The sequence below is a fragment of the Mirounga leonina genome, unplaced genomic scaffold, assembly GCF_011800145.1.
Source record: "Mirounga leonina isolate KUSES-001 unplaced genomic scaffold, KU_Mleo_1.0 Mir_82, whole genome shotgun sequence".
Lineage (NCBI taxonomy): Eukaryota > Metazoa > Chordata > Mammalia > Carnivora > Phocidae > Mirounga > Mirounga leonina.
Genome location: NW_023270825.1, coordinates 12,972,835 through 13,000,405, shown reverse-complemented (window position 1 = coordinate 13,000,405; position 27,571 = coordinate 12,972,835). Strand labels below are relative to the sequence as shown.

The 27,571-nt window shown below is 55.1% G+C and overlaps 1 protein-coding gene across 6 annotated transcripts in view; it reads right to left on the bottom strand.

Annotated features, from left to right (window-relative positions):
- Positions 1 to 481: 481 nt before the first annotated feature.
- TTC7B (tetratricopeptide repeat domain 7B) overlaps positions 482 to 27,571 on the bottom strand; it is a 249,851-nt gene continuing 222,761 nt past the window's right edge. For all 6 annotated transcript variants that reach the window (XM_034993223.1, XM_034993224.1, XM_034993225.1 and 3 more), the window contains one exon: positions 482 to 1,465. In XM_034993223.1, coding sequence (XP_034849114.1) covers positions 1,244 to 1,465 — 222 coding nt within the window. In that variant the 3' untranslated portion in view covers positions 482 to 1,243. The remainder of the gene's footprint in view (positions 1,466 to 27,571) is intronic.

The following is a 27,571-nucleotide window of genomic DNA, read 5'->3' as shown; positions in this document are numbered from 1 at the left end:
CAAGCCCCCCCGCCCCCATTTCCTGGGGGTCCTGGCAAGGATTGGAGAGGTCTGCTCAGCTTCTCTCTGGTTCTTGCGCTTTACTATCCACTCTTTCGGTGTCAGTCTCTGGCTTCACATTTGGCCCCAACACATCTCTGCCGACCCTTCACGGTGGCAGGAGGGCTGCTGAAGTTCCAGCCTCAGCTCTTGGGTTTAAGACCAGCAGGAGAGTGAGAGCCTTTCCTTACAGCTCCCTCCTTAACTGGGCCACTTCAGGTCGCATGCTCGTTCCCAATCCTCTGTGCCCATGAATGCAGATATCAACTGCCGGGCCTGAGTGCCCCGCTCCCATCCAGACAACAGGGCAGCAATGGGAAAGGGACAGTCAGGGGGGCCTCCCAGTGCCAAAGGCTGACCCGGCGCACACTGCTTCCCACCCCAGGAACCAAGCCTTAACCCCTCGGCTCTGTGGGCTTTCACCAACGACACAGGCCACGCGTCCATTTAAAAATCATTTTATTATTAACATCATCTTCCCATTTAGCCAAGTGTCTGTCATGTATAAGGAATGTCGGTAAATATTCCATTTGAAGCTTCTTTGTACATATTTCCATCGATAAATAAACTCTGAATTCACATAAAAAAGTTAAACTTAAATAGCTCCTATTTCCTTCTCTTGTAACAGGCATATATTGGTGAAATAGAAACATTCTCCAACTCAGGCTTTGCTCTAAGTGAGGACAGGAATTCACATGGTACAGTTATCGACAACAAAACCAAGAAATTGTCAGCTGGTGTCCTGGCTTGGACTAGGACTGAGGTGGGAAACAGAAAATTCACATTTGGTTTCCGGGCCGAGGTTGGGGCAGGAGTGGTAGGGGAAGGAGAGTTATCTTTACAGCTCTGATAAAAATAATCTGCTCTGCCACTGAATTTTAACTTTGGATATATTCTTCTACATTGGCTGATTAAGTCCATTATCATTTGACTTTAAAACGCAGATGTCGACTCACAAAATATGGCACATAATCCATTTTGGACAATGTTCAGTAGGTTCAAAAACTATCATCGGGCTGGCCAAAACAGTAACAGAAATGCGCGTGGGGACAGCGATGAACCGGGGCTCGTTCGGTTAGTTCAGTGTGGCCAGTCACACTGAACTCGTGGCCATCCGTGGCCTCGGTGCGGCGGGGTGGGGGTGGGGGGTGCCCCGGGCGGGGCCCTGGGGGCCTGAGCAGCAGTGAGGCTGGCAGGCGCCTGCTCAGAGCACCCGAGGGATGATGGTGAAGGGCACGGCCGGGCTGCTGGCCTCCAGCTCCAGGGCCGTCAGGAAGCACTCAGTGGCTGCTACATCATTGCCCTGGGCTTGCAGGACCTCGCCCAGCCCGTTCCACACCTCGTGGGCCGTCGAGTTCACCTGCACAGCATCCCGGAGGATCTTCTCTGCTAGACTGTAGCGGCCCAGCTGATGAAGGATCAGGGCCTGCAGGCATTGGGGAGACAGACACACAGACAGACAGTCAGAGAGACTCTGCAACTCTCAGCTCTTACCTGTCCTCGAGTTCCCGCAGGTTTCTGGGAGGCGGGCATGGATCGCCATCGGGCTGGGCACACAGAGGAAGTTCAAATTCTTCCTGCACTTGGGGGCAATCATCAAAAGGGTGACCCGTGTTGGGCCATTTTGGAAAGATAAAACATTGGCAATTTGACACGGTTCAGGTGAGTGCTTAACGCCCGGGAGTGAACCAATCGGGATGGCCAGTGTGTACTGACCCAGGGGCCGCCCTATGTGTGCTGGCTGGTATCTAACGGTTCTTCTGACCTAGGAAACGTTATTTGTGGCGTTACTGTCGGTCATGATTAGGACAGAATTTGTTTTCATTGCTCGCAGTTCCCCCTACCATAAACAAGCCCCTGCCTTCACCGCCCCCTGCTCACCCCAAGCACAGCTGTCATTTTCCATAGTTTTACTTATTTCAAAGATTGATTGATTTTAGAGAGAGCGAGAAAGAGAGAAAGAGTGCAAGCAGGGGGTGGGGCAAAAGGGAGAGAGAAGCAGACTCCCTGATGAGGATGGAGTCCGATGTGGGGCTGGATCTCACGACCCTGAGATCATGACCTGGGCCGAAATCAAGAGTCGGACGCTTAACCGACTGAGCCACCCAGGTGCCCCCATTTTGCACAGTTTTAATTAGGATGTAGGCGTTGGTCCCCAAATATTTTACCATAACCGTGTTTCCCAGTCATGCATCCCTATGACTGATGGGTTTGCACTCTTTCATCCCATGACAGACTCTCGTTTCCTCAATCTCTCCCTCACGGGGCAGACACTGAGGTTGCACCCACTCTCTTCGCTATTATAAATCATGCTGTGATGAACATCCTTCCAGATAGTGCCGCTGCATTAAAAAGCAGTGAGGGGGCGAGAGGGTCAGCTAGCTTGTGTCCAGCCCAGAAGAAGAAATCTGCGCAGGCTCCTGTCTGCTGAGAGAGGGCAGACAACTACTTAACAAAGTGGAATTGAACATGTCAGGTCTTTGAAAGGATGACTTTCAGAGCTTTGAAGTGACAAAAAAACCCCCAAAAACAACCCCCCCCAAAACGCAACACTTAAGTTCAATGAATCCAGTTTAAAAAACTAAAAACTTTTGTTCAAAGAAAAAAAATCTCAAAAGTTAAAGAACAGTCTAGACAATTGTGATTGCAGATGGAGAGTAGTCCTCTAAAAGATGTAAACAAAGACATGGAAAATATGTGACCTCGATTGTTAGTAAAGAAATGCAGGTCTCAGTAAGGAACATTCTGTGCTTATGCACTCGGCGGCAGACTGAGCTGTCATGCTGTGGTGACGCGGGGGGCAGGGGACCGATCCCTGACACTCCGCTCGCGACTCCAAGAGGGGCACGGCCCTGTGGGGATATAATGTGCAGAGTATTTGGAGAACCCCGGTCAGGCCACTTTGGGGAAATCTGCTCTAAAGGAAGAATCTCCAAGTGGTTGTCAAGCTGGTTCCACTGAGCCCCATCCAGGGCTTCCGCGAGGAGCCCGCCAGGGACTCTGCCCCACCCACGAAGCACCCAGCGCAGGAGCCGTGAGGACGAGCCGGGCAGAGCTCAAGGCCAGCGGGGCCACAGCCAAGGAGAACCACGACCCCAGGGCAGTGCATGATCTGTGGAGGGTATGGAGAGATCTCCATACCGTAGCTCTGGCTCCCTGAACGGCCTTCCCGGGTGAGGAGGCAGAGGAGGAGGCCTCGGGCAGACAGAGGCTGTCCTCCCCTGGCCGGGGTGCAGCAGACCTTAGTGTCAGTTCTACTGTCTCTGGGGAGAAAATCGGAAGGAAGCAGTATACATTCCCTCTCTTATTAACATCTATGCATGCCTTAAGCATGTTCACGCGGTAGCCCAGGTCCTAAATCGGATCCGTCAGGCAGAAGGGTGGCTCCCTCCCTGAGGCTTCAGGACAAGGGCAGTGGCCCGGAGTCAGCCCTTGCCATGAGGACTTCCCCTTGCCTCCTGAAGCTTCCTCTCGTCAGACTACAGGCCTTCCCGTTCTCCAGTGTGAACTGCTGGGTTTCAGCGGCCTTGCCCAGGCTGCTCAGGGTCAGGTGTGCAGAGACCCCCAGGGAGAGCCTCCCAGCTCTCTTCCCAGAGCTACTGTCCCCCACCCACCCGTGAGCGGGCCAGGGAACTGTGTGCAGAGAGCAGGGACAGACGTCCAGCAATGACCTGGCTTCCTGGCGGGACGACGGATAGTGATAATAGAGGACATGTCCACACCTGGCTGCAAGGCCCGCTTCTGCTGCTGTGGGGTAAGAGCCCGCAGTGGGGGAGCACCTATCCACGGTGGCCAGATCTCCCCACGCACTGCCCCATTTGGGCGCCTACAGGCGGCGTCCCCGGCCCTAGGAGCCCAGCCAGCTACTACGGAGCTGGGCTAGAACCCGCATATCCTAACTCTTAGGGCCTGCCTGAAATCCATCTGGGTGCCGAGTCCCGGGTGGGGCAGTAGTAAGTAGGCACTTCTGTCTCCTGGTGGGGTGCTGTCCCCGCTCTGGCCCTCCTTCAGAGAAACTTGGACAGCTCGAGGCCCACACTTCTCAATCTTGGCGGTCAGGCGGAGAAGAACGGGAGGCCTTCCCTAGGTGGTGTGCAACAGGATGTGAGGGCCACCGAGCTCCTGCCTCCTTTCTTCCAGGGGAGGTTATCAGCTTGAGCTCAGTCTAGAACATTCCGATTTAACCAACAGAGAAGTAAGAGGAGGGAGGGGGTCTGGGCGGTGGCAGCAAGCAGAGGCCTGAGGTTGACAAAAGTTGCCCCATCCTACTCCTTCAAGGTGTGACTTTCTCAGTGCATCACATTATTGAACACACACAACCCTTTTCTGAGGGGCTGTACGTGCTGGGGAATGGCTGATGAGGGACAAGCCCCCTGGTGAGACAGAAAGAGGCGTCCCTGGTTTCTTGGCTGCAGGCCGGAAATATAATTTAGGTCCCGCTAGGCTCTGCTGCAGAGCCAGCCCCACACTGTTTTCTTCCTCTACACGGAATGTTTTCGAATGTTTTCTCCCCATCAGGCGCGATGCTAGGCACGTGTACTTGGCTCAGCTCACATTACCACCGCTTTAGATACAAAGAGACAAGGTTCAGCAAGGCCAGGGATCTTGGCCAAGGTCACAGGGCCAGTGAACATGGAGCTGCAGGCCAGCCCAGGTCTGCCTGCGGCGAAAACCCCCATGCTCCCCACTACACCTTCCTACCCGCTCCCCTCCTCACCGCTGCCTCTGTCGCTTTAAGAGACAAGCCTGGAGAACCTCGGGCACTAACCCAGTTACATCTGAGCAAGTGCAAATGGGCATCTGCCTGGGTGGGTCTTCCCTTTCATTTCTCCAACCGTGGATCACTGGCTCTGTCGCTCCTCCCCGTGGTTATGACGTGGTTCCTCTCCAGCCTAGCTTTTCTCCAGCTCAGACTGCTGCTTGGGAGCATCCTATATATTCACTCAAGGACTAGGAGGGCTCCTTGCTTCCCTTTGGTGGCCCACAGGCTGCCTGTAATCTTGAGGCTTGGGATGGATGTAGGTGCCAAAGGACTGGGGGTCTTGTTAGCCAGAAAGTGGGCCATTGAGAGGTGGAGACCCAGGAGGGCCAGGGCCTTGGCCTTGGCCCAGCAAGACCCAGAGGTCACTGCTCTCAGCATCAATGACCTGCCCCCACCCTGCTGGAGTGGAGACAAGGACCCCAGCCTTTTTGTTGGGAATTTTGTTTAGAAGATGGCAGGCTGCTAAATCTGGCTGTAGCCTATCCTGGGGGCTCCACCGTATACAGCAGGGGGCAAGTCTACTTACCCCCAAATGCCTGCAGAGAACCAGCCAATGGGCTAATCTGACCTATCACACTCCATCCTGGGCAGCTGAGAGTATTCATGTTCTCTAGGGTTCTGGGGTTCTTGTGGGCTTGGAAATTTCCAGCCCATATACCTGGACTTATATTCCTAATGTAGGAACAGGCTACCCTTTCCAGATGACCTTGAAGCTTCCAGAGCAATCTGTTTAGTGGAATTAATTCCTAAAGCTGGAGCTGCTCAGGGAGACATGAGACGCTTGCCAGGGGCTGCCAGCTCAGGCTTGGCAAGGGAGTGAAAAATCAGCCTCTGCCCAGTGCCCCTGCAAGCCAAGAGCGACTCAGAAATCAGTCACATAATGGGATCAAGCAGGACAAGCTCTGGCTGGGCTCTGAGCCATTGCAGGCAGGTTGACCAGAGGTGGGCTGGGACCTGGCTGTCAGGACTGACAGGGCCCCCACCCCACCCCATCCCCTGCCCTCAAACCCCGGTGTGCTGGGAGGGGCCTTCCTTGGCTCTGTTGTGCTCTTTTGCACTAGAACCCTGACACCTTTTCCAATTCTATAGGCCCTGCTTCCTCTCTTCTCCAGCCGTCAAAGCCTAACTCCTGAGGCTGGCATTAACTATTCGCACCACTGGCTGGATCCAACTTTCTCTAGTACAGACCTCTGAAAGCCCATGCATTTCTGCAGGATGCATCCCCCAGGCCCCTTTCACCTCTCCAACGTTAGCCGTTCCTGGTCTGGCCCCTCCTGCTGCAGCTCTAGTCCATCTGCTCAAAGCCCTGTTGATCGCCATTCCCCCAAGAGCCCAGGCCACACTGCTCCCCCCACCCCCAACCTTAGGCAGTACTACCCAGAGGCATGGGTCCTGCTCCCAGCCCTCAGACTGGCAGGAGACAGAGATTTCCAGGACTGACATATTTCATTACCAGAATAACCCACCTTCTCCCCCATATCAAAATCCCAAACCCCGCTGAGTGACTGTCCAGATCCCAGCCATGTGCTGGGGACACAGAGGAGGCCGAGGAGCAAGGCTGCTCTCCAAGCTTGGGGCCCAGTGCAAATTCTAACGAGACCAAGCGATGGCTGCACGCCGGGCGTTGGGCTGTGCCGAAGACCTAAGACACCTGGCCGAGCTGAGACATGAACTCGCGTGGTTCATGCCTGCTCCTCACACCAGACCCTCTTTCCTTCTCTGGGAGAGGTTGTGCAAACAGGCTCTCATCCTTCTCAACCCTGCCGTTCCTGAGCCGCTGCAGGTAAGGAGCCAGCGGGGCTGGCCTTCCTGGAAGCAGGGGACCACCCACAGGGATCTCATTTGTCCCCTTCTCTGGACACAAATGAAGACAGCCTCCCAAACTGTGATTATTATAATCAGGTGTTCTGTACAAACAAGATCCTGGTGCTGTACCAAACTGGAAGTAAGGGAGGAAATTAAACCTGTTACTTCAAACGAGACAAAACGGACTTGGCTAATTTGAGGACAATTAGTCTCTTCCTCACTCATGTCTTGAGTGTGTGTGTGTGTGTGTGTGAGCTAACTGATGCTCGAGGACTGAAGACCTTGCCACATGCCGCAGGCAGGCTTCCTGCTCCAGCCCTGGGTCAGGTGACCAGCAGCGAAGGCTGCAGGACCCAAGCCCCTCTAGGAGACCTCAGACATCCCCGCGGTGCTCTACGCAAGTGCCAAGTCAGCCCTTTGCTGGGCTCAAGGGCACGGCGCGGACCACTGCTTGTCCCTGGAGGCGTACGGGCACAGAGAGATAACGTCCCTGCAAGGCAGCGCCCTTTCCAATGCTGAGCCGCCACCAAAAAGCCCAGCCGTGCAGCTCAGCTCTAGCTGGGGGTCAGGCAGCAGTCTCCCCGTGCCTATCGCTTCTCCCCAGGCAGGAGGCCCTGGAAATCCCACACTCGGCAGCAGAGTGGGGACCGAGACTGCCTCGCGCTTGCCCTGCCCCCTGTGGGCACGGCTCTCGGCTCCTGGAGCAGAGATCAGCGGCTGCCCTTGCCGTGTCAGAGCCGGCCTGGGCTTTGCAGAGACCTACCAAGGCCAGGGTGGGGGAGGTCGTCTGGTGTGAGGGGCGGCATTGGAGTATTTAAGAGTCTGGGTCAGAGGCTCCACCATCGCATCATTGCAGGGCTCGGGGCCGGAGCTTAGGGCAGGCTTGTCAGGAGGCTCCTCCAAAAATACAGATAAACCCGAGAGGACGAACGCACGGATCCACCAGGCTCGATTCATTTTTAACGTGCAAAGTATTATAACCAGTGCACTGTGTTACCCATCGCAAAATGCCTCCGTAACTGTCCCGTGGTACGAGGCGCCTTATATCCATCCCGGCTCGCCCACTCGGCCTTGCTCCGAATGCCTGCAGGGCGGGGACTGGGCAGGAGGTGGTCATCTCTGTCCTGTCAGGCCTGGTGCCGAGCAAGCGGGCTACATTCAGTGCGGGATGAATAAATGAGGAGACCCCAAATATCTATGAGGTGAGAATCAGGTGTAAAGCCACTGCTGACCAAGTCCAGGTCTGTCTAGCCCAGGGCCGGCGCCCCCGCCCGCCACAGCATGCCTCGGAGAGGGTGAAGGATTTTGCCAGCACTCATGAGCCAGGGGCCTCAGGGCAAGGGCTATGCCCGGAGGAAGCAGACAGGGGCTCAGGACCAGATCTACAGCCTCTCTGGGGCCGTTCAAGTCAAACCAGCACCTCCAAGGCTTTCGGACAAAGATACATAAGCCTCCCCCTGGTGGGACTTCTGTTGTCAGGGCCCTGGGATTGTGATGGCAGCTAAAGGAAAGCCCATTTCCCCACCCTGTCACCCTCCAGGACAATGACAGGTTGCAGCCTGAGCTGCTGGCCACAGCTGGCTCGTTGGGGGGTTCAGGACCCAGGCGAGGGGTTACAAAGATCTCTGCAGGCTCTGGCAACAGCCAGAGGACCCGCCCAGCGCAGGGGAAAGGACTGGCACTCTCTTAAAAGAGGGCGGAGTGTAGGGTAAGAGTGTGGCCTGAGGCTCCCTGGGACAGGGTGTGAACCAGCTCCACCAGTGACTTGGACGACTTCTGGGTCCCAGATGCTTTGTCTGTATACTGGGGACAAGTACCAACTCACAGGAGAGTCGTGAGGCCCAAATGAGAGCAAGTTCATAAAGCGCTCGGTAAACCTTTGGTGAATGGTCACCACGATCGATATGATTACCACCATTATCGTTACTCTTACCGACCGAGGGGAGGGGAGGCCCTTCCCGATGCCCATGGTTGCAGGACTCTTCACTGCCAACCCTGTGTCCCTCTGGATAGTTCTCTGTAAGAGCAAGGATTCTCTGATTTGTCCTCGCATGTGCAGCCCCCAGGGTGGGACGGGCACAGAGGAGGTTCCTGGTGCGTATTTGGTGAAGGGATGGAAGGATGGACGAGTGGATGGCGTGGGACACTGCGTGATGGTGGGGAGGACAGAGGTGGGCATGACTTCTTGCTAGAGCTCCAAACTCCTGGCCTCAGGTCACCCTGTCCACACTGCCATCAGAGCCCATCCACTCGGAGCCTCCTCTGCCTTCCAGGGAAGGCCAGAGTGGGGCTAGATCCCTGAAGGGGCTGGGAGGAGGGGGCCTGGTGTGGTGCCTGGCACGGGGCATGGGCCCCGAGTCTCTGACCCCAGGCTCTGTGCTCTGACTCGGCCCTCAGCCCCGCCTGCTTGGAGCTGTCCTGCCGGGGGTTATGTGCGCGGCAGAAGGAGAGCTTCCTGGAAGCCCACGGGGGGCCCCCCGCCGCCGAGAGGAACAGGGACCCCCTGTGACCTGCCGCCCCTCCCCAGACATTGTAGATTGGCAGGACTGGAGTCTGCATTAGCTGAAGCTGAAGCATCACCGAGGAAACCAGCACGCTAGCCCCCGATTCTCGTCAGGGATTTGCCTTTTCCTTCCTGAGGATGCAATCCATCAGGCAGGAGCAGGGTGGTGGTGGCTGTGCTCCTAAATCAGAATATAACAGGCTGCCTGCCAGGGCCACCCTGAGAAGGCCAGGCGAGACAAGGGCTCTGTAAAGACTTTCTTGGATCAGCCGTGGGAAGGCAAGGTGAGGGGCTGCCCCCTATCTCCCTTCCCCGGGAGTGGCCCTTTCTTCCCTCGTGAGGATCAAAGGCACAGACAGTCCCGAGCACCTGGCATTTTGTGGGCGCAGCTGAGGGGCCAGCCGGAGCCCCGCCCTGCTTCCCAACAATGCCTCGAAAAGGAGCTGAAAACACACTTGGATGGGGTGGGGGCGGGGCTCAGCTTCTCTACCTGGACTCCAGCGGCTGCGGGTGAGGTCTGGTCTATACCCGGCTCTGTTTTATGTTTCCTTTCTGCGTGTTTTGAGTGCTTAGAAATGCACGCTGCCTTGCCAGGGGCCCGAGTGTGTGTGTCCTGGCCAACTATGCCGGCCTTGGAAGGGCCTCCTAACCAGGCCAGGAGCTCCAAAGGCGCCAGATCCTAGGTATCCTGGCTGATGCCAAGGTCATCACTGCCCTGCAGCCCTTAGACACGTCTGCCCACTGAACCTCCGGAGTCAGGTGGGGTTCACACATTGCAACTCAGCCCCCTTTTGGCTAGGTCAGTCAAGCGTGAGTTGGGGGTGCCCCGGAGAAGGGCCTCCTGGAGGGTCAGATGGTCGGAATTTTGGGGTGAGGACTGGTATGGAGCTGGTCTTTTCGTTTTGGCCATTTTACTTCGTTTTGGCCCAGTTTCTGCAAAGGCCAAGGCCAGCCATTCCTGGCAACCTCATGACCGTCCACAGAGAGCAGGCTCGTGTGAGGCGGCCACAGCCACCAGCCAGGTTCTCCAGGTACCGTCCACCCCACCTGGCCTAATGCAGGGACAGAACATTCATGAGACCACTTAACCTTCCAAACAAAGGACCACTGACATCCTGTACCAGGGACTCGGACTGAAGAGCAGGAAGGAAGAGGCTGAGGGACAAAGGGGAGGAGGGAGACATGGGCTGAGCGGCTCCTGGGGAAGGGCTAGTGACTGGACAGGCCACACTGAGAAGGGGCTCCTTGTGACGAGGTGAGCGGAAGCCAGGCCCCCGAGGTAGCTGGCCCTGCTCCATCCATGATTGGGCCAGAGATGGACATTACAGGAAAATGTTCTCGTGTCCGGGGCTGGCCAGGTCCGGGGGAGGGAGGGGCAGGGGTCTGAGCGCTGAACAGACACCCTTGGAGGCTTTCCCTCAGGGTGTGCTGTGAATTGGAGCTGAGTATTCCAGAAGTGGGGAGGCAAAGCCCCCAGCCCCTCCCTTCCCTCCACCCAGGGAACAACCAGACGTGCCTGAGAGGCTGCTGGCATCTTTCACTCAGGACATCTGACGCCTGGGGGGGCTCTGCTCTCACGGGGCCCCTTTTCCAGGTCAAATGTTTTATTTGAAGAAATGTGCCTTCTGGAGACCAGGCCTTTCTAGCATTGAACTCAACTCAGAAGGAAACAAAACTCAATTGTCCCCAAATTGTCTTATTTTTCTAAGCCAGCAGCCAACCATCCATGGAAGCAGAGCTCCTCGGGGTGAGGAGGGGGCTCTGGCCTCTGCTTTATGACACATGAGCCTCTGCTGCAGTCCCTGACAGGCAGCCTCCCATTGTTGCTTACTCCCTCCAGTGATGGGGAGCTCACCACTACCCCGGGCAGCCCACACCATTAGTGGGCAGTCTGAACTGTCAGTTAAAAATGTGGAGCCCTAATTAGGCTTTTTGTCTAATTCCCACTCTCTGATGTTCGTTGAATCCCCTGGCGTCATGTGGAAAAAGTCCCCTCCCCTCCCCTTTTTACCTGATAGCCCTTCAGGATCTGAAGAAAGCTTCCAGAATCACACGCGCGCACGCGCACACACGCAGTCCAGGGCATTAGAGGAACAGTAAACTCAGGCCTCCCTACTCCCCCCACCTCACCGACTTCTGCCGCTGAGCACAGCCCCCGAAGGAGACCGTACTGTGGGTCCAGAAGGACGAGCCATTAGGCTCCAAGACGATGTGAGTGTGGCTTTTCCTTTACGTAAAGCATCTGACTGGCAGCATCTTTCAAAGCTTCTTTCCTCCAGAATGGTTTGGAATATTCTGGAGGAGCTGATTCTGCAAATAGCAGCATGACAGGCTGTCAGGCAGGAAACATGCCAGCAGTGAGGATGGGGGCAGTCTGGCCATAAGCCAAAGGGCCTGCCCAGCCTCGCATGGATTTCACGCAGAAATCCCAATTTGGCCCCGAATTTCCTCTGGCCTCATTTCTTTGAAACTGGGTACTTCAGTGTTGGTGCCAAAATATCCACATGCTGTGGTGGCTTTTAGAGAACAGTTGCTGGATCATGGGGACGTTGAGGGGAGGGACCACAGTCAGCCAGCCGGCCGGCAGCCTCCAAGCACCAAGCAGCCCCAGCCTGCCCCTGCTGTAGACAAATGGCCAGAGAGTGGTCAGGGATGACAGAGAAGAGCACATGAGCATTCCCCAAAGGGCCAGCCTCCTAAGTTCCCAAGCAGGAGACAGGGGCCCTGAGTGGGCAAGCACTCCACCCAGATCCCAGCACCCAGGTCCCAGGCTGGGGCTCCGTTCGGTCGACCATAACCACAGGCGCTTCTCGTTCTTTCCTCCCTTCTGAAAACTTCACTGAGCACCTGTGGATGTTCTGGCCCCAATGTGCTGAGGGCTGGGAGCTCAGTTGCATCGACCGTCACTCTGGTCATGCGCCCTGCCCTCTCTGAGCCAGGCAGGGCTGAGTGCCCATGTGGAGGCCCAGCATCTAGAACAGAGAAAGGCCCGCTGGAAGGAGAAGGGAAGACATTCCAGAAGACATGACACACCCTTTTCTTAACTAATGAGAAAACTGAAGCTCAGAGTCGGGGTGACCGGCTCATGGCCACAGAGCTACTCCTGCCTCTGAAAGCTTCGTGCGGACAGGCGTGTGGGCAGCCACAGCTGGGAAGGGTCTTACCGATGACAGAGACACAAGAAAAGGGCCTTGAGCAGGCCAGCACCTGGCTCAGTCCCCCAGCCAGATGGAGGCCAAGTTGGGTCTAAGAACCCAGGTTCCAGAGGACCAGCTCAGGGGACCAGGGTCTCTGGAGGGTGTTGGGCATTTAGGAGACCAAGAGACACATTCTAAGAGGACTTCTCAGGGTTATCTGGCTCTGGATGGGGCTGTCCAGGGAGCAGTCCTCTTTGGGGGAGAAGTTCTGGGGATGTGACTTCCCTGTCCAGCTCTGTCAGCCTGCCTGGGCTCTGCGGGTCCTTCTCCCATGTGGTGGCTGCCACACTCCAGTGGGGCGAGACTGGGGGCTCTCCAGACCCAGGTGAGCACCAGAGGACCTAGCTCAAGAGGGGCTGACGGGGCTGCTCAGAACTGCATGACGGGAACAATGCCCACCCTACCCAGCACGCTGTGCTGGCAGCCCGGAGGGTCACCCACCTAGCTGTCCCTCCAAGTCAGGACCCTGCCGTGTGGAGCAGGACAGCCCAGCTCCCTCCCATTCGGCCGGCTCTGCCCATCCTACAACCTCAGCCGGCGGCTGAGATCATTTAGGAAACTGGTCACCCTCCAAATCAGAGATGGGGTACCCTGTGCCCTCAGCAGTCTCCCCTGCCCTAACTAGGACCCAGCTATCTAACACTCTGACTCCCTTTCTTTACCTGCCCTTTGGAATGAATGGTGTGGAGGTTTTGTTAGTCAGGAAAAGAAAACGTCGGAGCCCCTCTCTGACTTCAGCATTGTAAAGGCTAACAAGGCATCTGCTTCCTCCCTGAGAACATCTCAAAGGCAGCCTTTGAGCTGCTCCCTTTGGGTCCCAAGCACAGCCCCCACCCCAGCCCTGGCAGGTGAATCACTTGGATCTGTGTGCTAAGGCCTGGGGGTGAGGCCAGGCCAAGGGCAATGGGGGATCCCCCTATCTGGTGGGGTGAGCTCTCTTCCCCCTCCATTGCAACCCCCGGGGCAAGGCACGCACAGATCCCATGCACACACACACAGAAGCACTGGCATCAATGCCTCTACGGCTTGGCTCGGCTCGGCGCACTGACCTAACTGAAGAAATGTCAGACCAGGCAAGTCCCATGCACTGTCAAAGGACACCAGTGAGACCGTCCGCCTCTGAGCACCTCAGGCTGAGCACCCTAGCGAGGGGTGGAAAGGGGACAGGAGAAGGCCCTGGGGTCCCCAGAAACATACAGGGATGCTGGGCATCCTCCTTACTCTGACGCCTGTGACAGCTCTTGGTAAAATTCCAGATGATTCTCCACCTTCCCCTCCCCTGATTTGCCATTTAAATTGCACGCCCCGGCGTTGCAGTGAGTATCAGCTCAGAGGCTCCACATAGACACGAATATTAGCCACCACTTCTTAGGTGAGAGAAAGCCAGAGCTTGGCCCTGGTGATGCGGGACCTGCACATCCCAGGCAGCATTTCCTGTGGGTGCTAACCCGGCTCCCCTTGCTCGTCTTTCCCACTGATAATGGGCAAGAGACTGCTGTTGGCTTACTTCTACATCTCCCTGGTTGACTTATTTATTTATTTTTATCTACCTTCCCCAACAACAAGTCAGGCAGGGCGGCCGGGAAGTCAGCGCTTCCCCACGGCCCCATGGCCCGAGTTATCCACGCAGTGGAAAGTTTGGTGCTAATCACTCCCCGGAGGTGGAGGCCCAGGCTTCCACCCTCTGGGGAGGCTGCTGCCACCCCAGGCGGGTTTGGGAAGATGGCGTTCCACCCCAGGCCTGTGTGGCCCAGCCAGTGAGGTGTGGGCCACGGGGAAGCTCTGAGCCAACTTCAGGCCCAGCCTGCCCCCGGGATCTGGGGACCCTGGCTTCCACAGGTGAGAAGGGTGGTGCAGGCAGACGCTTAGCTTCCCAGGAGGTGACGAAGATGGGTGGGCATGGAGGCAGAGACGTGGCCCAGAGCTCTGGGGGGGGATGTGTCTGACAGGCCCCAGCTGGAAGTTCTCTAGCCTCTGGAGAATAGTCATACATGACCTCCACAGAGCTGAGCTGAGGGCTTGCTGGGAGCCCCTGGGCCAGAGCGTGGGAGAGTCCTCGAAACCCCTGCCCCATTCCTGAGGTCCAGGGGGAGCATGTCACACCTTTCACTGGAGTGTCGCTGACTTGTTTCTGACCATTTACCACCAAACATGGCAAAAGCTTGTCCCAGTTATTCCCACAGAGAAGTCCTGGCCTTCCCTGGGGCAGGAACACAGGGCTGGTGGGCATCCTGCCAGTCGGTCAGTGGAGGGCACACTGCCCCAGGCCAGCTCTGTGGCCCACACCCAAGCACCCAACTTGGGCAGAAGCTTCTCTCTGCCTCACTTTTCCAGCCTAGAACGCAAAGCAGTGGAGCAGATGCTCAAGATGACAATTGTAGGGTCTGGCAGAATCTTCCACCAACAAGTATTTTTGGGGAATCACCTATTGTACCTCCAGTTTCAGAACTTAAGCGTTAACTAGAGAAACAAGCAGAAAACGTTACAGGGCAGCATCTCTTTCTGCAGTCTGGGGGAGAGACTGCTCACAGCGTGCCAGGAAGGGACAGGGCGGGGGCCTTCCTGGAGGAGGAGAGGCGGACCCAGACCAGGCAGCGGCCCTGGAGCCCGGCTTCCCGCGGTGCTATGTTGGCCGGGCTGAGCGCTGAGGGGTCGCTGGGCCGTGCCTTGTGCCTTTCTCTCTGACACTTGAAAGCTAGCCAGTGGCTGGAGACACTTCGGTGTGGACGAGTGTCAGAAGACAGGCTCACTGGCGGTACCGGAAGACAACTGGATTTACAAGAAACCCTGAAAACTCAAGAAACCAACAGTGCACAGGAAAAGGGCTCCCAGTTGCTGGACTGTGTGCGAACTCAGGAACCTGGAGGCAGGGCCTCGGGGACTCATCTCTGTCACCCCAGGGACCCGTGTGGTCCTCGGGACCCAGTGGACACTCATCTCCCGGCCGTGAGACAGTCACCCCCTCCTGTCCAGGCCTGGGTCCACCAGAAGGGCCTGGAAACTTCATCCGGCCGCCGTGCCAGCTGGCACCTCTGGGCAAGGTGCATCTCTGTCTGGGTGGTGGGGTGACAGGTGTGCTCCTCAGCCAGGCCGGCCAGCAAGGCTTCCAGACCCCAGCCCTGAAGGCCACCTGGGGACACAGGCTCATCCAGGCTCCACCAGCAGCCGCCAGGATGACACAGAGCCAGGGTGCACCCCAGGTCTGAGCATTCAACAGGCCCTGCTGGGGGCCCCCGGCCCAGGGCTCCCCCCACCGCCCCGCCCCAGCAGCACCCCGCCGCCACTGGAGACAAACAGTTCTCTTGACAACGCACTGAGACGCAAACGCTGCTGATTCACTACCTGCCCCAGGGGACGCGGTCCTCTTGGCAAGCGCCTTGCCCATCCCTGCCAGGGTCTGGCACCAGCTCTTCTTTCCACGTTTAAACAGAAACAAACAGAAATGATAAGATACTTCTGATGGAGAGAGGACTGGAATCGATACGCCTTGGAAAAAGTTTTTCCACAAATGACAAGAGAACTTAACGACACGGAACCCAGGCAGGCAGGGCAGGGAGCTCGCTGGACAGTGCTCTGCTCTGCCCTGACTGCCCCTCCCCGCCCTCCAACCCCCGCGGCATTCCTGGTGCAGAACAGCCAAGGAAAGCTCCCACCCGGTGAGAGAAGAAAACAGGCGGTTTGCTCAGAAACGGGGAGTTTTACTCCTGGCTTTTTGCCAAGACTTTCTCCCGGGGCCCCCAGACTTGTCCCCAGGCTGCAACAGTGACAGTGGCAGACGGGCCGGGGACTTGCGGAGAGCCACTGCCATCAGGGAACCCCGTGGCTGCTGCGGAAATGGGACAGGGACTCAGCCTGGCACTTTCTTTTCCAACACAATTGAGCTCTTATCACTGGCCACTTTGATATGGAAAAGATCAGCATCAAGATCAGAGTCATTTCCTCAAAAATCCCCCATGAGCTCTAACGGGAAGAGCACAGGGATGTGCCCACCCCCCCAAACAGAGGCTGGCAGGGCTGAGCTAACAGGCACCAGCCACCTGCTGTGGGGTGGGCCGTGGCTAACAAGGAGCATCGAGCCTCCCCCCAAGCCCGGTGCCCATGCACAAGCCCCGAGACAGACTCGAGAGGGGCTGGAACAACCGTTTGCAGGGAAATGGGAAAGCGGCAATAGCAAGAATGGCTCCCGAGGTTCAGCGCACGGGCCTTGCATGCCACGTGGATTTAGGAAAGGTAATGCTGAACACTGCTCCCTGGGGTCCACGAAGTGGCTTCTCACAGCCGTGGCTGACCTGCTCGGAGGCTGTGGCTGCCAAGGAGCTGAGGGGATGAGGTCTCAGCCTCCCTGTAACCCACTTGGGCTCCCCCAGCTCTCTGGTTGTGATGCTGAGCTGAGGAGGGAGCCCTTCCCTTATCTCAATGAGGAAGGAAGAGTAGGACCATGGGGATGCCTAATGTCCATCCTCTACGGCCTCTGGGGGACCTCTTCACTTCGCACATGATTCTCACAGCCACACTGGTTTGGGAAAAGGAAGGCCTGGAAGACTAGCAGCTGCTGGGTAGATGTGATGTGCTGGGCAGGTGCTCAGAACCGTGTTCAACCTTTACGACAGCTCTGTTAGGGTGGAATTTTCATTTCTGTATGACAGAATTTCATTTCTAAATAACATGTCCTAGTCATACAGATTGCCAATGAATGAATGGTAGAGCTAGAATTCAAATGTAGGTCTTTTTGCTCCAAGCCACACCCCCCCTTCCTGCCACCTGTCCGGGCAATTCCGAGTCTCGTTCTTTCTCCCCTGAGCCTCCGCTGGGCTGTTCTGTCTCTGCCTAGAGTGGCAAGGTGAACTCCACTGTATCTGTGCCATGAGCACTCTCCACCCCGGGAGTCCTGAGTCAGGGACACTGTCTCTCTGCCCATATACCCTCTTGCTCCCCCTTTGCCTCCCTATCCCCCATTAAACCATCTAGATCTGAGTCCAGTGGAGTTCTGATAAACTGGCTCTCTGAAAGGAAAGGCCCTGGCGTGTAGTGCTTGCCAATTTCCATGGTATAAATACTCCACCGTGGCTGGTTTCAAGCTCCCCATGATGCCACTGCTGGGAAAGAGGGGCAGAGCGGGCTCACCACCTGCACCTGTTAATGGGCTGGAGCTCCAGGAGGCCAAGGCACAGCAGCGGAGGACCACGGAAGACGCAAGGGACACTGGTGCCGTACCATCCGCCCATCCTGTCGGCCAAAGCACACTGCTATCTTGATGGCTGGGGCCGGGGTGGGGGTGGGGGGCGGTCAGCCCCAAAACTCTTCAGGGTTAAAGGAGGCAGACAGGGAGAAAAGAGATATGTTTTCTTCTGTGATCGAGCAGCTTGACTGGGGGAAAGCTGAAGGCATCATGGAACCCCCTCAGAACACCTCCAACACCTGGGAAAATGGGGCTGGGGGCTTTGTCTTCTCCCATTTAGTCTCCAAAAAAACATTCAGCAACACAGCGCTTTGAGCCTGCTTTCTCTAAAGCCAATTTTCTTGTCAACTGGGCTGTGTCCCATGTCTTACTTGCTGGTGGGTGTGTGGGCGTCCGCACCGTTGTAGGGGTGGCTGGAGGGCGCTGCTGTCGGCAAGAAGGATGGGACTGTAGCCGGCTTTCTTTAATCATTCCAAAGGCAGAAGCAGATGTGTCACCTCTATAGAAGATGCCAGGCAGCAGGTAAAGAATTTAACAGCTTGTGGGAGTTCTAATTAGATTGCCAATTATAACTCAATTGACCTGCCTGGCTTTGAAAGGCCTGGAAAAATGCATGTTGTCCTTAGGAAGAAGCAGATTCTGCTTCTAGTTTGTTCTGGGAGATCCCTGTGGGGATTGCTTGCTTGCACTTTGGTTCTAGCCCCATGCCTCTGTCTGGACACTCGCTGCCCCGATGCAGAGGATGAGAGGAAATCTGCGGGGACTCGGATCCCTACAGGGGAGGGGCCGTTTTCTGCGCTAGGCATGCTTTGCTCCTTTATTTATGAAAAAAGACTCAGCATCGTGTACCACAGGCTTCCCTGCAGGGGTGGGCCAGCAGTTTCTGCTTCCTTTGGAAGGACATCAGCCAGCACTGCAATTATGGATCTAATCAAGACTGACCTCTTGGGGCGCCTGGGTGGCTCAGTCGGTTAAGGGGCTGCCTTCAGCTCAGGTCATGATCTCAGGGTCCTGGGATCGAGCCCCACATGGGGAGCCTGCTTCTCTCTCTCCTCCCCGCTTGTGATCTCTCTCTCTCTCTCAAGTAAATAAAATCTTAAAAAAAAAAAAAAGACTGACCCCTTGGCAAGGGCAGATCCCAGGCTCTGTGTGTGTGTGTATGTCCAAGATTCCTTGCAGAAAAGGCCACTGTTGTTATCAGCCTAGGTCGCCAACCTTCCCTGGGGGCTCTGGCACCTGGCAGGGGGATCAGGGCCCCAACAGACATGACAGGGGAGGTTCCACGTTCCTCCGAGGAACCAAGGCATGCATTCACTGTCAGACACCATGACAGTCCTCTGGCTCACACAGGGATCACATCTGATTCTCCCATCATCATCCGTCTTCATGGAGGAAGACACTGAGGTCCAGAGGAGCCCAAGGCCCTCAGCTCCTCCATGTGGGAGCTGTGTCTATAATTCAAATCACTCCCGTCTCCCACACTTATCACAGTGATCTTGCTGACCGGGACCCTTCCTCTGCACGGCGGCTTCATGGACATCCCCTAAACCAACGCGGCATGCAGGGCTGGCCACAGCCCTGAGCCGAGAGCAGAGCGGGACTGTGGGAACAGGAGGGCTTGCGAATCTGGCAGGGTCAGGCCCAAATGCCAGCTATGGTTTGGATGAGCCGTGTGGATGGGAAAACTGTAAAAGGCCAGAATGTATATTTCCTCATTAGCCAAATTTCTCTCCTGCTCCTCAAATGTTGGTACTCCTTGGGTTTCGCCCTTGGCCCTCTTTCTTTCTCCCTCTCTGATTCACAGCCCAGCTGGGAATGGGTCTCACGTCCTCTCATTGCTTCAGCTGTTCCCTCCAGGCCACCATGGCTTCCTAACCATGGCCCCCGCCCTGGAAATGCCTCCAGACCCAGCCAGCCACACGCCAGGCTTGCATTCCTCTTCCCAAAACTGCCCCTCCTCCCGAGTCTCCTTGAGCTGGGGAGGTCTTAGCCATCCAGGGACCTGAATCAGGTGTCTGAGAATCAGACAAGAACCTTCCAATTCCCTCACCAAACCTTACTGAATCTGCCTTCTCAAAATCTCTTATCCTGGACTGTCAAGATGTTACCAGCTGAGTTTAGTCCTCCGTGTCTCAGCTTCTGCCTAACTTAGCCTCCACGGCTTTTAGAATGATCACTCCAAAATGCAAACCTGACCACGTTACTTTGTTTTAACCTGTCTTAATCCTGAAACATTTCAAGCATGTGGAAAATCAGAAAGGCTAATATAATGAACATCTATATACCTATCTCCTAAATTTAACAACTGTTAACTTTATTCACACTTGCTTTGTCTATTTTGGGGGCAAGAATTGGTTTTTTAATTATAGGCATTGTGATACCTCATCCCTAAATACCAAGTCACCACCTTCCTCGAGCCCCTGGGTTTGAGACTTGTTGAGATTTGGTTTTTTGTCATTGGTACATTTGTCATTCCTTCCTCCTAAGCAACCCCGCACTCCTCCCCGCTTGGCAACAGGAGGGGTGCCAAAGGCTACCCTGAAAACTTCCCTGTGCCCAAGTGGGCTCATAAATCAGTGCTGATGCTGGTGATCCAGGCAGACGGGGCAAGGGCAGCGGTGAGAAAGGGATGCTACCCAGTAGGGGTCACCTCGAGGCCAGGTTAAGAGGCAAGTGGGGAGACCAAGTCTGGACTCCAGTTGGGAGCAAAAGAGAGAGGATGCGCTTGGGGGATACTGTGTGACCCTCAAGACAGACTGGAGCCCCCCAACCCCCTCCTCCCCCACAGCAACGAATGGAGTTCTGGGCGCTCATCTCTTCTCCACCCCTACCCCAAAGCGAGAAGGCACTTCTCAGACAAAGTGGGCATGAGGCCTTTGGGAGTGACGGCATCAGGGTTCCTGGCGGGTCTGCCGCTCACTGCCCTGTGCTCTTGGCAAGTCCCTTCCCCTCTCTGGCCTCAGCTTCCCCATCTGTACAAGGCAGGTGCTTAGACCGGGGAATTTTGTTGGGTGTTCTAAATCCCACAATGCCTTTGCTCTCTGGTGAGTGTCAGGTTCAAAGACTTCCCGGCCACTTTGGGCCCTCATCCCTGACACTGACGAAGAAAAGCTGGAGTACTTGCAAGAAACTTCTAGGGCATCCTCCCCAGGCGTGGGCAGCCAGCCCAGGGGGGCCCGAATGTCACTGCCTCGTGGTGACAGCCACACCCTCCTGTTGACTTCAGGAGCAGGCAGCATAGGGAGGAGGGTGCCGAGGCAGGGCTAACATCCAGGGAGGCCCGAAATAAGGCAGGGGAATTAGGGACGGCTATCTGGGAACACAGAACAACGCAGAGAAGTGAAATCTTGGATCCGATCGCCTGAACCAAGCCAGGGCGCAATAACTGTGGCAAGGCAGGAATGCAATGGAAGTGAAATGTCAAATCATACTGGAATAATGGGGCAGAATTTCTAACAATAAGTGGTTTGGATAGAGTACGTCAGATCTTAAATAATTTTAGGTCATAATTACTAACGAGACACTGGGCTGCACTGCCTGCAATTAGTCATCTAAGACTCCAAAACAGAAAACAGAAATAAACACAGAATTAATTTTTTCCATAAGCTGCGGCAAAGGAAGGCCCAGTGACATGGCTCGTATTCAGAGCCTGCACCGGGCCTCTGTTGTTTCTGGGTCTGTGATTTCAGCCCTCGATGAAAGCACCGGTGGCCCGATGTCCTATCTCCCTGGCCAGCACGGAGAAAATGCTGCAGTGGGTAGGAGGGATCCAAAAACCAAGCGGAAAATGTCTGCAGAGAGTATCTCTGCCCCCGCTAGCGGTGGGAGAGCTTGTGGGAGGGACTGGCCAGAACGAGGGCCATAAGCCACACAGGAGTCACGTGGATGCAGAAGCTCCACGTTGCCAGGGGACACTCCTTTCGCTCCAAGGACGACACACATACCCAACAAACAGAAAACGCTCTAAGCTAAAAATACGTATTTTCAAAAGAATGTGAGGACACAGCTTGAGTCATAAAAAACAAAAAACAAAAAACAACCTTTCAAGTACCTGGTTCTTCCCCCAAATCATTTCCAATCCCTCCCCCTCCTCCCTATATGGTTCTCGCCCCCTGACCTGGCTCTGCGGGCTCACTGTTATTGCCACCATGGTCGTCCGACCCCAAACGGGTGCAGGCATGGTGCTAACCCAGTTAGAGCAACATCCCCCCCCCCCCCGAGGAGCTCACCCTCAAAGCTGGACGTGAAAGCAAGGGACGTGTCTTGGTGCTGTGGAAACAAGAGAAGCTACTTGAATCTGGGTTTGGGGGTACAAGCAGAGACTCCCTCAGCCTGGGACCAAGATCAGAAGGCATGCCCTGAACAAGATACCAGGCTCACAGTCTACAGAGGGAACCACATAAGAAGGGCTAAGGATGTGTCCTGGGTCACCATCAAGGGACAAGGGAGTGTCCTCGGGAAGAGGTGACCAGGGGGCGGCTTGCCAGAAACGCCACAATAAGAGAATTCATCTGAACAGAGGGAGTGGGGTTTGGGCATCTGTTTTTCTCAAATAAAAAATGGTATTTAATGATATTTGTATGGCACACTGGGGCGAGAGGACCAGGTTGCTCTAGGCCAAGGGTGACAAGCTCCCCACTCTCTTTGGCACTCCCAAGGGCAGAGGCTGTCCCCTTCTTGGCTCATCTGGAACCATGGGACATTGCTGGGGACCTCTGGCCTAAAGGGAAAGTGAGAGTTGGAGAGTCCAGGGTCCAGGAAGGGGCTGTCTGTGTTGGAGGCAGGGCTACGGCCTGGATCTGCACAGCCCCAATCCCTCAGCACCTGCTATGTCTCACCCTGTCTGCCTCAGTGTCCCAGGCTGTGTGGGGATGGCCATTTCAGCCTCCCTGGCATCTGTCTCTGGGAACCTGGCATCTGGCTTAGAGGGTGAGCTTCTCTGGCGACGAGGAGGGGTGGGAGAGCAGGGGGTCTGCCCAGGAAAGGTACCATTCTTTATAAATTACCATTTCAGTTCCTAGTCTGAAACTAGGTCTCTCATGGGCATGGTTATCGTGGGTCAGCTTCTCAGAGGGGGATCCTCTCCGACTGAGCTGAGAGAGACAGAGAGCAGACTGCCAGGGAACACACATGGGCCCGGGAAGACCACTGTGGACTCCAGCACGGCTGCCTACACACTGTTTCATGGCAGTTTCTGGTCTAAGGACAGTGACCCCCACAAACCCCAGATGGGGTACAGGGGCCAGCAAAGAAGAATGTGCTTGGGAGCAACAGGACAGAGCATCTGAACTTAAGTGGGGTGGCCACTGCTCCCACCCAGGGCCCCAGGGCTGCCCCCCATTCAGCCGCTGGAGCAGGTGCTGCAGGTCAGCCTGGGGACCCAGATGTGCCAGGCACATCTGACAGGAGCCCCACCTTCCAGCGCATTGCATCCCTTTTGAGATTTGGCCTGTAATACACTCAGATCCCGCTGCACTGGAAGGTTCCATTAATTAGCTGACTTGGTCTCCATGGCCTTGGCCTCATGTGAAATCATGCGCTGCAGCCTCCAGTCCCCCCTCAGTGTCATTTCCTATACTCATGGTGGGAAGGGAGTGTGCCAAGGCCAAGCCAACAAACACCCAGAGGCCTCTGCACAAACAAAGTTAACCTATTTAAAAATAGCATGTTCCAATGATATTTGCTCACAATCTATTCAAGGGAAAGCACCCAGTGCTTTGAGGTGCCTCTTTTTTTTTTTTTTTTTTTTAAAAGATTTTATTTATTTATTCATGAGAGAGAGAGAGAGAGGCAGAGGCAGAGGGAGAAGCAGGCTCCCCGCGGAACAGGGAGCCCGATGTGGGGCTCGATCCCAGGACCCTGGGATCATGACCTAAGCTGAAGGCAGACGCTTAACCGACTGAGCCACCCAGGGTCCCTTAGGGGCCGCATCTGTAAAAGGGGAATAATGACATCTGTCAAGGTCAACTTGGCTCTTGAACTTGTTGTTCTCCCTCTCTCCCTGCCCCACCTCATCTACCCGCCACGCCTGGTCTAGACCGGCCACTGTGCCACCTCAGGCATGGAGCCTCCCCCAAGGAGCAGACGGATCCATGAGAAAGGAACTCTACGTTTGTTGCTGAAGCACCTCTTGAGGTACTTCAAGGGAGGGAAGTCAAGGGGCTGAGAGCCCCTTGGCAGGGGTGGGTGGGTAGGGGTCAAGAAAGGCTTCTCAGAGGTGTGACACTTGAGCTGGGCTCCATGGCAGGCTCTGCTGCCCAGGCCAGTCTACGGAGCCTGCCCAGCTCCTCCGTCCAGGTCCAGGGCCTGCTCCACTGCCCCCCACCCCCGGCCCCAGCCCAGGGGTGGGCCCAGCTGCCGGCAGCCCTGGTCTGGCCCCCTGAGCCCAGCCAGAGATGCTTCCCGTCTCTGCCTGACAAGTCACATCCCCCTTCCTATTCCTTTCAACTCTAATAAGCTGGGCTACAGGCTCCAGAGAAACAAAGTAATACTTAAAGGCAAAAGCACATGGTTTTGGCCAACCACGTGCCATGATACATTCTTATTTCGGCTCCTCCAGCTGCTGAAATTTGGTTCAGAAGGAAAGCCATGCCCGTGGGAGGATCTTTTGGAAAGGAGATGCCCCCCCTCACTGTCAAGTAGATTCAGAGAGGCTTCTACCATAGGTGTGACCCAAATTATAGAGAATGATAGTAATGTTCACAGCTAGTGTTTACAGAGTGCTTTGCAGCCTGTATTAACTCATTTTTAAAAAATTTTATTTATTTATTTGAGAGGGAGCGCACAGAGGAAGGGGGGGAAGCAGACTCTCCGATGAGCAGGGAGCCCGACTCGGGACCCTGAGATCATGACCTGAGCCGAAGGCAGATGCTTCACCGACTGGGCCACCCAGGCGCCCCTGTATTAACTCATTTAACCACCCAGTAACACCATGGGGGGCACTGTGGTTCTCCCTGCTTAATGGCTGATGGAATGGAAGGCTGACGGAATGGAAGTAGGGACAGATTAAGGAACTTCCCTCAGGCTGTACTGTTCATACGTGACAAAGCTGGGATTTGAACCCAAGCCCAGGCTGGTTCCAGCGCCAGGCTTGTAACCCCTGTGCTGAGCTATCACTCAAGCTGTAGACGCTTCAGTGATTCCACAAATGTCCAATCTTAGTATCACCCAGCCCAGCCGTGGTTCTGCTCCTAACTTGCAATGTAGACTGCGACGGGTCACCGAGAGCAGGTTCTCCAGTGGTGAAAAAGAAATTGTCCACCTTAGCGCCTACTGTGAGAACAAACACAACTGGCAGATGAAGTTTTACATTTCTTTGTAGAGTTTATATTCATGCCAAATATTAATAGTTCTCTAAAGGGCGTTGAGCTACTAAGGGGCTCAAATGTAGTGTGCACCATTATAAGAAGGGAGAGAAAGTAGAATAAGGAACAGAGTCCTAATCGCCCAACAGAATGCACTACTTTTTCTTTTGCACTGTTAGTTTGAATCCCAGTTATAACGAGTAAAGATATTAGAGAAATTAAGTCTTGTACACTTAAGGGTTCTATCAACCAGAACATGATGTGTAGGGAAGGGAAGACATCTAAACATTTCATTAAGTCTTTCTTCAATGGAAAAAAAATTCTTCTTAATTTTAAAAGCATTTTTTTTAAACCCAGGAAGTAAGTAAAATGCAATTCATAGATAAAAGAGCCTTCTCACTTGGCCATGGCAAGGTTTCGTTCCTGCCAATCATTCTAAGTGGAGGAAGAAAATGGATACTTCAGATGAAATGGATCCATTTCCAAAGATCAGCATTTGAAAGGGGCAGGGTGTCTTGATTCTGTTTCATCCACTTCATTGTCTTACCCAGAGTGACAGAAGGGATCAAGGGCCGCTCTTCAAGACGGGGTTTGTTAGGAGAAAACTGGAGCCATGCCCATGTGAAACCCTGCCCGGTGTGTCTGAGCCCTGGGCTGCCCTCAACCCCAGCGCCCCCTGGCCAGACCGATGGATGGATCAGACAGATACACAGACACAGGCTGCCCACCTCTAGGGTAACACTGCAAGTTCATCACCGTCATGCTGCATCTCTCTTCCAACAGAGGCACACATCCGAAAACACGCTTCCAAGTAGTAAAATGCGAGACACAAACAAGGTCCCCCCAAAGCTCATGAAACAGACGGACACTTGAAAAGACGCGAGGGAGAACAACGCCCAGGTTCCATCACTTTGCAGTGCAAGCTGCCGGCGGCAAGCCAGAGCTCCCCTCTTTCCCTGGATTCAGACCCTCCCTGCCACCCAGCCAGCTCGTCATGCATCCTGGGAGGAAGTCTTTTCCCACAGTCAGCAAGCCCGAAGACAGTTTAAAGGGAGCTCGGACGCCCGGCCCCGCTCTGAACCTCCGAAGAGCCTTCTTCCTGATCAGTGTCGTTAGCCAGCCTCGTTGTGACGAATACTTCTGGGTCAAACCTTAGAGCTGGTAGAACAACTTAAACGTAGTAACAGTCCACAAAACACGTCCCACCGCACGGCCCACTGGCTGTCCTCCTTCCAAACCCGCCATCCGCTTGACATGCTTCTGCCACTTCTTCATCAAATGCACTTTTCCAACAGCTCCGCCATCCTGCCAGTCTTGCCCACTAATGTACACCCTGGAACAGAAGTCCAACGCCACTTCTAACGGCTTTCATGTCACTCCAGACTTCTGGAGTTTTGGACAACGTAAGACCGTGGAGAAAACCCTCAAAGACAGCCTGTGTATGAGACCACCTGAAGCCATTGTGACTGACCTTCGGGGGGCTTTTCATGTCTTAACGATCCTTCCACAGAAGACAGGCCTCAGCCCCACTCCTTGGGTGGACTGCCGGGCCTACCCCATCGCCCCCAACCGCCTCTCTTCTCAGCCATCTTCCCGTTTCTTTGGGGAGCCCCAATGGTCTCTCACCACGACTTCGGCCGAGGGGGTGCAATTTCCCGCCTTCCCCAGCCTTCTGGTTACCCTCCTCTGAATGACTGCTGACTTCTGTCCCTTTCTAGGCCTTGTCTTGGGAACGTCAACATTCAAGAGGCTGGCCCCTTAGTGCTTTTAGCCTATATTTTCTCCTCTCTGAGCAACAGCTCTGGAATATCAGTGCCTCTGTCGTACCAGACTTGCTCTAGGGGGAGGCTGGCCCCTCAGGGTGACACACCAGCTCTCCTCCTGCCCCCTGCGGGGGCAGGGTGGGCTCTGGCTCACCCCTGCCCTCCCCTGCTCCCCCTGGGCCCAGTCCCTCTCCAGCTCACAGCCCTCTTCAGCGCTCTGCCCCTTCTCTCTGGGAAGCCCTGGGCGGCCCCCACCACTTGCCTCTGTGCCACACCTTTTCTCACCCTGTCACATGGTCTGGAGGAAGGCCTGAGTTTTCCTGCTAATATGGTCTAGGATAAATTTATTTCTCCCTCTTCGCTTTATCAGCGCCTCTTAGACCGCCTTCTTGGCTCCCTGCCACACTCTTTCCTCTCCTGAAAGTTCTCCCTTTCTCACCCTCCAATCTCGCGTATTGCCCCCGAGAGCCCAGGATGACATTATCAGATGTTAAGCAGATGTCCCTGTTTGCAAAGCCTGTCCCTATCCTCCTGGTAATTCTGTCCTTGGCTGCCCTGAGTCTCTGTGCCTGTCCCTGGCCTGGGCAGCACTGCCTAAGGAGGCCGTTCCTCTGCCCCCCAGGCCAAAGGCAGCCCCGTTTTCCTCCTCTCCCCTTATTCCAGATCACAGGACGCTCTGGGTTTCATTAATTCATGTGGGGTACTGGGAATGAAATATGGCAGGCAAATGCATGTAAATGTATGCGCTTATGCAAAAATGATATGAAAATATGCCTTTAGATTCTCTGGAAGAAGTCTGATCACTCTCCGAATTCCTCCCCTTGTCAACAACATTACTTCGTAATTCCTTATCCCTTCAGCTCACTGGTCCTTTAATGTCTGCCCACACTCAGCTCTCTGCCTCCCTTGTCTGGTGCTAACTCATTATTAATATTAAACACATTATTTCTGCTCTCCCTTCTTTTTATATGTGAATTTAAACACACAGATGAAGGCTAAAACTATTAGAAAAGTGTTC